Consider the following 8,443-nt stretch of genomic DNA (forward strand, 5'->3'; position numbering starts at 1 on the left):
GTTTGTATATGTATTTTGCCAAAACACAAAAGATAGGAGGTTAAATTAAAGAAGAGAAATCAACTAAACATCAATAATACTCCTTTTGTTTCAATTGTTTGTTTATTTGACTTGACTTTTAGTTTGAAGTTTAAAAAAGTGAAGAAGATTTTTGAATTTTAAAGTCTTACACTACAAATATATGGAATATGCTAAAATATTTTTTAATCTTATGATCTTAAACATATCATATAGAACGTTAATATTAAAATGTTGACCGAATAAAAGAAAATATTCTTTTTGAAACAGATAAAAAAGAAATAGATAGATAAATTGAAATGAATGGTACAAAATAAATTTTAAAAAATTATGTAATAACTCTATTATTATTCTAAAAAAAAAATAAGGCCCCTAAAATTTAGGGGTCCAAGGTGGATGCCTAATTGCATAGAGCTGCCCCTGGATGAGCGATTTGTAGTAGTTCGATGGAATCAGTTTTTTTCCACATGTCTGTTTCAAAGTTGATTTTCAAGAATCTTTTAAATTTGTTAAGAGTTTGTGATTCGAATTTTTGTTCCAAATTGCTATGTTGTTCATCATATTTGTTAGAGTTTGTGATTTGAATTTTTGTTCATTCGGCTCTGAAAAGATCGCGGTGCGACCCATGTTTGAGATTTTTTGAGGGATCTGTTGTTCATTATATGGTTTTGAGCTTAAGATTTATTTGTACTCACGTATTATATAAGTGTGGTTAGTGGGTTGTTCTTGGTGGTTTAAAAATACGTCATTGGGACTTTTGTCTTCTCCTCGTACTCCTCTCCATTATAATGAATTTCTTCCTCCTCTGTTGGTGGTTTTTCTCGTCAAGTGTTTCCACGTAAAATCTACGTGTTCTTCTTGTTCTCTTTTGTTTTGTGGTATTGCTTATTCCTGTCCGTTTCTATAACAATATTCATTTTTATGTATCAAAATTCAACAAAACTCAGCCAGATCCCACCAATCAAGCTCAAATTTCAATTACAACTTGACAGCATTATCATCACTAAACCCCAACAATCAATTTGGCTAACAACCAACAACTTGGACAAACCAATATTTTTTGTTCTTCAAGCTTAACATTTCTGGAAACATAGAAGTTATCTTCCTATGGTGTCCTTTCTGAGCTGCAAATTAATATGTTGCTTTTTGTTTGCCTGGTTTCTGTAATAAGAACCAAATAGAAGCGATAAGCTTCCTTGGCCTTAGCGTTTCAACATGATTGAAGGCGTTATATGAGATAAGCATTTAGTACCTTCAAATTGTGGCCAACACACTCTAACTTCACGGGGTACTATTAGCTCCCTGAACTCAATTTTAGTATATTTTTATCTAAAAATTACACAAATACACAATTTATGTTTCCAATATTACAAAAAATCCCAACTCCCTAAACATATTACAAAAATCCCAACATATACGCAGAATGCTATGTATATGTCGGCTATGTTATGTATATTAATAGGGGGAGTGAGTAAAGTAATTAAAAAAGTGAGAGAGTGTGTAATTATTTCCAAAAGGGTTGGTATTTATGCTATTTTTATCACATGTGACACCTTTATTATATAAAATGAGGCCCACGTCAAAAGTGCCACATCAGCTGAAAAGGTTGACAAAAGGTGCCCCGTCAGATAAAAAGGTTGAAAAAAATATGCAAAAAAGTTCGGGGATAATAAGACCCCCGCAAAATTGAAGCGTGTCGTATCAAATTTGGACATAGTTCAGGGGTACTAGATGCTTTACTCGCATTATATTGCTAGAAGAATTCTTTACCCTTTACCGTGATTCTTTGTTTAAGGGTCATTCATGTTGAACCTTCTTAGTTATGTAAACGCAAAAATTAGCAGGATCTCGTGCCATGAACTCGTAATGAATTTAAAGAAAGACTGCTCCTACCACTTATGATTCAGCCAGAACAGAAGCAATTATCAACAACTCAGTATTCAGCGGTACCTGCTAAATTATCATGATGAAATGATTTTAGGCTTAATGGATATATCAATTTTCGACGGATACGCCATTAATGTCATCTATAGTTCTTATGCTAAGTAGTTAGATGGATCAACAGACGAAATCAGCAAACCACGGTCCATTTAATACTATGGATTGAGTAACAATATTTTGATATATCATGTGAGTTCGACAGAACGAGTAGCTTTTGTCCAAACTTTGTATATCTGTATTTAAAAAAATACTAGATATTGCGTAATTTACACTGTTATGCCTTTAACTGTGTAAGCCCTTGTTACAATAAGTATTTGCCTGTTATATTATTTTCCTTTTTTCAATAATGCAAATGCAAACATGGTAGTTTGGTCAAACAGAGAAGAAAAACATTTGTTACAATAAATATTTGCCTGTAATATTATTTTCTTTTTTCAATAATGCAAATGCAAACATTGTAGTCTGGTCAAACAGAGAAGAAAAACATAGCCATATTGGCATTTTTGTCAATCAACAACAACTAGAGTGATATTATCTGCTCCAGGCCTAAACCCAAACAGCTTTAAACGCGTCACTAGAGTGAAAAACCTATTTACTTATATACCCAGTATCTATTTTGTGTGCGTCACTAGAGTGAAAAACCTATTTACTTATATACCCAGTATCTATTTTGTGTTTGACCGATGTGAGACTCCTTATCCTAAGTTGGGATGTTACATACAACCCCTCTTATGGACTCAGCGTCCACCGAATGGAATTTTCCTAGACTCAGGACTGAGGTTTGTCCCGCCTTATCTGAATTTGCCTAAACTCAGTTTGAACTCTAGCCCACGTCAACAAGGCTGACACAAGAGTGATACTAGGTATATAAATAAATAGGCCTTTCACTCTAGTGACGTTTTAAAGCTGTGCGGGGCTAGGCCCGGAGCGGACAATATCACTAGTGGGCTGGGCCGTTATACTCTAGTCGACAATACACTTGGGCGAATTCATATCTTGAGATAGAATTCTAGTTGCCTTTTTTAAAAATAAAAAATAAAAAAAACCTAAATAGGAGTAATACAAGCAAAGAGCTAGGTCTTACCTTACCAATCTTAACGAAACTAGGAATCTCTACTAATTAACAAACATTCATTCCACATTGATGTCTTCGTCTTGGATCTTAACAACCCAAGTAACGTCAATAATCCAGGAAAATTGGACAGATTCTAATCCTTTGTGCTACTTATTTTCTACCTTTTAATCTGTTTTCACATTGATCTTTTTGCTACTTATTTTCCTTCTCAGCATTAATATGTTTTCACATTTTCGAAATTATAATCCATCCTTTTCAACATTTTATTTGTTTTGGTGCTATATAATGGAGTATAACAGTGATCTTTGAAAATACCACACACAAATTAATCCAGTGAACAAATTCCCTTGAAACATACTATTTCCACTGCATAGTAACATGGAGAATCACATTTTCTTATTGATTCTTCTCTTTCTAGTTCAATATTATTCTCTTTCTATCTCAGCTTCTTTGTCGAATGAAACAGATCAACAAGCTCTACTAGCTTTCAATGATCTTGTTACTAGTCCTAGTCATTTTTGGGCAAATAATTGGACTAAGAATACTTCTTTTTGCTCTTGGTTTGGTGTCACTTGCAGTCCAAAAAGGCAAAGGGTTGTGGCCTTAGCTCTTCCTAATTTGAAACTTCAAGGCACAATATCCCCGTCATTGGCCAATTTGTCCTTTCTGAGTGTGCTCAATCTCGGGAACAACTTATTCCATGGTGGTGTCCCTTATGGACTTGGCCACTTGCCTCGCTTGCGAGTGATTGACATTCAGAACAATCACCTCGAGGGAAGTATTCCGACAAGTCTATTTCAACATCAGAGAGTTCAAGTAATCTCATTGGCTTACAATAAATTCAGTGGCGAAATATGGCAAGGGCCATGGTATGTACCCGAACTTAGAGTCCTAAATCTCAGGAACAATAGTCTCACCGGTATTATCCCGCCATCTGTTGGAAATGCCACAAAGTTGTCGAACTTCAGTTTGTATGGCAATAGGGTCCGCGGGAACATTCCAAAGGATATTGGCAATCTGAGCCAACTTGAATTTTTGTCCTTGGTTGATAATCAGTTGACAGGTTCTATTCCTGTAGCACTGTTTAATATTTCATCACTTCATGCCGCATCTCTGGCGCACAATAGCCTTTCCGGTCCTCTCTTGTTTGATGAAAGAAATATTGTGTCAAATCTGGAGTATTTAGGCATATCTAACAACCAAATTTCTGGTTGCATTCCTTCCAACATATGCCAACTCACGGAACTTAAAGTTCTTTCCATATCTTTAAACAATATAATTGGAGATATACCTAGAAATATTGGTTGTTTATCCAAATTAGAGGAGTTATATATTGGTGATAATCCAATAACGGGGACTATTCCCACTTCATTGGGCAATATCTCCGCTCTGCAATATCTTTATTGTCGAAACAATAACATTGTGGGGCAAATTCCTCCGGAATTAGGGAAGCTATCAAATTTGAGGCATTTAATCATTGCCCAGAATGATAATCTTACTGGTCAGATTCCAGAGGGTATTTTCAATATATCTTCTTTGGAAACAATTTTTTTCAATTTCAACGATCTCTCAGGGAGAATTCCATCCACTATAGGTCTTCATCTTCCTAACCTTGAAGGACTTTTCTTGGCACACAATCAGCTCGATGGGGAAATTCCATTGTTCATAACAAATGCTTCCAAGCTTGAGATACTGGAGTTAGCACATAACTTTCTCACAGGAACTATTCCTACTAATTTGGGAAATCTCCGTGAGCTGCAACATCTGTTCCTACATACCAATCAACTTACAAATGAACCAAGAGATCATGAGTTGCGATTCTTCAATTCTTTGGTGGACTGTGGGATGTTGCGATATGTACAGGTGGGTTCCAATCCATTGAATGGCGTTCTGCCCAATTCTATTGGGAATCTGTCGTCAAGTATTGAAATTATTTATATAGGCGATGCACATATCAATGGCCTCATCCCCACAAGTATAGGAAACATGAGCGGTCTAACAGGCTTAGACTTGAGAGGCAACAACTTGGCGGGAACTATTCCTTCTGATGTTGGTAAGCTTAAGAAAATCGAAGGGCTGTATCTGAATAACAATAAGTTGCATGGCCATATTCCAGAGGCGGTATGCCATTTGACTAACTTGGTTGAATTAAGTCTAGATTTTAATGAACTCTCTGGATTAATTCCAGAATGTTTAGGAAATCTTAGCATGCTACAAAAGGTTTCTTTGAGTTCTAACAAATTATCATCGAAGTTTCCTTTGATGCTTTGGAAAATGAGTGGTCTTCTTAGTCTAGATGTGTCACAGAATTCAATAGAGGGAGAAGTTCCATCGGATATTGGAGGACTAAAAGCTTTGTTATATCTTGATCTTTCTGCTAATCACTTTTCAGGAATGATACCAAGCAGAGTGGGGGAACTTCAAAATCTACAATCTCTTGACCTGTCGAACAATTCATTTTTTGGCCAAATTCCATTATCCTTTGCTAACTTGATAAGCCTGGAGTTCTTGGATTTGTCTTTGAATGCTTTGTCAGGTACTATTCCTAAGTCCATGGAAAGACTCTCATACCTTAAAAGCATTAATGTTTCCTTTAATGATTTAGAAGGTGAAATACCCAGTGGTGGTGTGTTTGTGAATTCCACTCGACAATCATATCTCGGGAACAAAGGTTTATGTGGAGTGCACATATTGGAGGTTCCTGCTTGCGCTAATCCTGGACAACATTCAAAGTCTAAGTATCTTGTGCTAAAAGTTGTTACTCTCGTGGTTATTTCATCTTTTCTGATATTCTTGTTGGTTTCAGTTTGGATAATGAAACGACTGAAGAAAGGAAAGTCCAAAGATGTGGAAATGGTACCGGAGATCAGGATTCATCAATTAGTTTCTTATCATGAGATTCAACGAGCAACAAATTATTTTGATGAGTCAAATTTAATTGGTGTCGGAAGTTCTGGCTCTGTTTACAAAGGCACATTATCTAGTGGAATTGTGGTAGCCATAAAGATTTTGGATTTGGAATATGAGGAAGTATGCATGAGGTTTGATACTGAATGTGAAGTGATGAGAAATGTTAGGCACAGAAATCTTGTGCCTGTGATCACTACATGTTCTAATGACTATATAAGAGCCTTTGTTCTCCAATATATGTCTAACGGGAGCCTTGAGAATTGGTTTTACAGAGAAGATATCCAGTTGAACCTTCTTCAAAGAGTAAATGTAATGCTTGATGTAGCTATGGGAATTGAATATCTACATCATGGTCATGTCACTCCAATAGTTCATTGTGACCTAAAGCCAGCCAACATTCTTTTGGATGATGATATGGTGGCTCATGTTGGTGATTTTGGCATCTCTAAAATTTTAGCTGTAAGCAAGTCCATGGCATATACTGAGACATTGGGCACTCTTGGTTATATCGCACCAGGTAAATAATATCCACTTTCTTTGGTTTTCTCTTAGCATAATTAGACGTCTCCAAATTTTAGAAGTAAAAAAAAAAACAAGTCCCTATTTGTACATAATTGGTATTATATTTCAATTAACTTTCTTTCCTTTCATTCTTTTCAAAGAATATGGCTCGGAGGGAATAGTGTCCACTAATGGGGATGTTTATAGTTATGGCATCGTGTTGATGGAGGTTTTGACCAAAAGAAGGCCAACAGATGAAGAGATATGTAATGAAAATCTTGACTTGAGGAAATGGATAATGCAATCATTTTCAGGGTCTATGGTGGACGTTATAGATGACAATCTTTTTCCTAAGGAAGCGCAAATCACTTCTAAAAGTGAAATCTGCATAGCCTCAATGGTAGAATTGGCTTTAGATTGCACAATGGAAATGCCAGAATCAAGAATAACCATGAAAGATGTAGTCAAGAGGCTTAACAAAATCAAGAACACATTTCTGGAAAGATAGAAGCTAGTATCTCTTCCAGCGGTGTTGTTTCTCAGCAGCAAGTAAATATGTTGTTTTTTTAGTAAAGGTTTTGTATGGTACTACTTGGAGTCATGTACTGTTTGTAATTCAAAGTGTTGTAGTCCAGCATTTTGTATTTCACTTTTTGTACACAGTTTGTCTATTAATCAGATCAGTTGTTCCTCTTTTCGTTTTCACTATTCTTTATCAGTGGGTTCTGGAGATAAACAAATGTACTCCTGAAAAAACTTGCTATTAATTGTCTATAAGCATGTATTGTACCTGTGAACAAAACTTCTACTAGGTGAAAAGAACCTAAGTTATTGAAAAATTGATTAAGATAAATGTGTGACAAAACCAAATAGAAAGGGAGAATAAATACAAGAGAATGAAAGAAAACTCTTGAGATTGATGTGTTACGAATGTGAAAGAATGTACCTATTTATAGAGATGAAAATGGGCTTGTTGATGTCATCCACGATGTTAATGGAAGATGTAAATTTCAACATTTAAATGTGAATGAGAGAAATTTACAATAAAATCTTTGGTAGCAACCTTGTTTGACAAGACCAACAAATAATCTTCCAAAAGTCTTTGGTTGGCTTTTACAAGTGTAAACCAAAGAAAAAACAAAGGCCACATTACAAATCTCCACCTTGGCCTGAGTTTAGTTAATATAGTAAATTTGCTTCCTCTTTGACTGGAAGTAAGTTCAAGCAAAGTTTGAACTTACTGACTGGAAGAGACTTTGTGAACATATAAGCAGGATTGTCTCTAGTGTTGATCTTCTGAACAAAGACATTTCCTTCAACAATAGATTCTCAAATAAAATGATTCTTGAGTCTAGATGTCAATATGCTTCGTCCTCTCATGATGTGTTTGATCTTTAGTCAAGTGGATGAAACTTTGACTATCACAGAAAATAATAATATCACCTTAGTGTGGACTGAGTTCAGCAAATAGACCCTTCAATCATAAGGCTTCTTTGATCGCCTCGGTCACTGCCACATATTCTGCTTCGGTAGTAAATAAAGCTACTACGTGTTGTAATGTAGCTTTCCAACTGATAGCGCAATCACTAATGCAAAATACATAGCCAGTCAATGATATTCATTTGTCAAGATCACCTGCATAATCTGAGTCTACCAAACCAACCAAAGTGTTATTATTTCTTCCGAACTCCAAACATGTGTTTGAAGTACCTCACAAGTATCCGAGAATCCATTTTACCGCCTGCCAATGTATTTTTCCAGGATAAGCCATATATCGACTGACCAAACTTACTGATTGTGAAATGTCTGGGCGTGTACACACCATTGCATACATAATACTGCCACCTGCACTAGAATATGGCACATGTACCATATACTTTTTTTCTTCCTCTGACTGTGGTGATTGAGAGATTGATAACTTAAAATGATAAGCAAGAGGAGTACTTACAGGTTTAGCTTCTTTCATGCCAAACCTCTCCAATACCTTCTCCAAGTACT

The 8,443-nt window shown here is 35.7% G+C and overlaps 2 protein-coding genes across 2 annotated transcripts; both read left to right on the forward strand.

Moving 5' to 3' along the window:
• The first annotated feature begins 3,412 nt into the window (after positions 1–3,412).
• Positions 3,413–5,231, forward strand: LOC124898859 (LRR receptor-like serine/threonine-protein kinase FLS2). The gene is made up of 2 exons (XM_047412920.1): positions 3,413–5,155; positions 5,223–5,231. Exons 1-2 carry the CDS (start codon positions 3,413–3,415, stop codon positions 5,229–5,231), a joined length of 1,752 nt encoding a protein of 583 aa, XP_047268876.1.
• Positions 5,146–7,026, forward strand: LOC107871528 (receptor kinase-like protein Xa21). The gene is made up of 2 exons (XM_016718478.2): positions 5,146–6,461; positions 6,607–7,026. Exons 1-2 carry the CDS (start codon positions 5,243–5,245, stop codon positions 6,951–6,953), a joined length of 1,566 nt encoding a protein of 521 aa, XP_016573964.2. The 5' UTR covers positions 5,146–5,242; the 3' UTR covers positions 6,954–7,026.
• Positions 7,027–8,443: the final 1,417 nt, after the last annotated feature.

Source organism: Capsicum annuum, chromosome 5, assembly GCF_002878395.1.
Source record: "Capsicum annuum cultivar UCD-10X-F1 chromosome 5, UCD10Xv1.1, whole genome shotgun sequence".
NCBI classification, from domain to species: Eukaryota; Viridiplantae; Streptophyta; class Magnoliopsida; order Solanales; family Solanaceae; genus Capsicum; species Capsicum annuum.

Excerpts from the sequence above, each read along its gene's own strand:
- LOC124898859 (XM_047412920.1), top strand. The coding sequence starts at position 3,413 with ATGGAGAATCACATTTTCTTATTGATTCTTCTCTTTCTAGTTCAATAT.
- LOC107871528 (XM_016718478.2), top strand. The coding sequence starts at position 5,243 with ATGCTACAAAAGGTTTCTTTGAGTTCTAACAAATTATCATCGAAGTTT. Across the intron at positions 6,462-6,606 it reads TCTTGGTTATATCGCACCAG|AATATGGCTCGGAGGGAATA; the intron begins GTAAATAATATC and ends TTCTTTTCAAAG.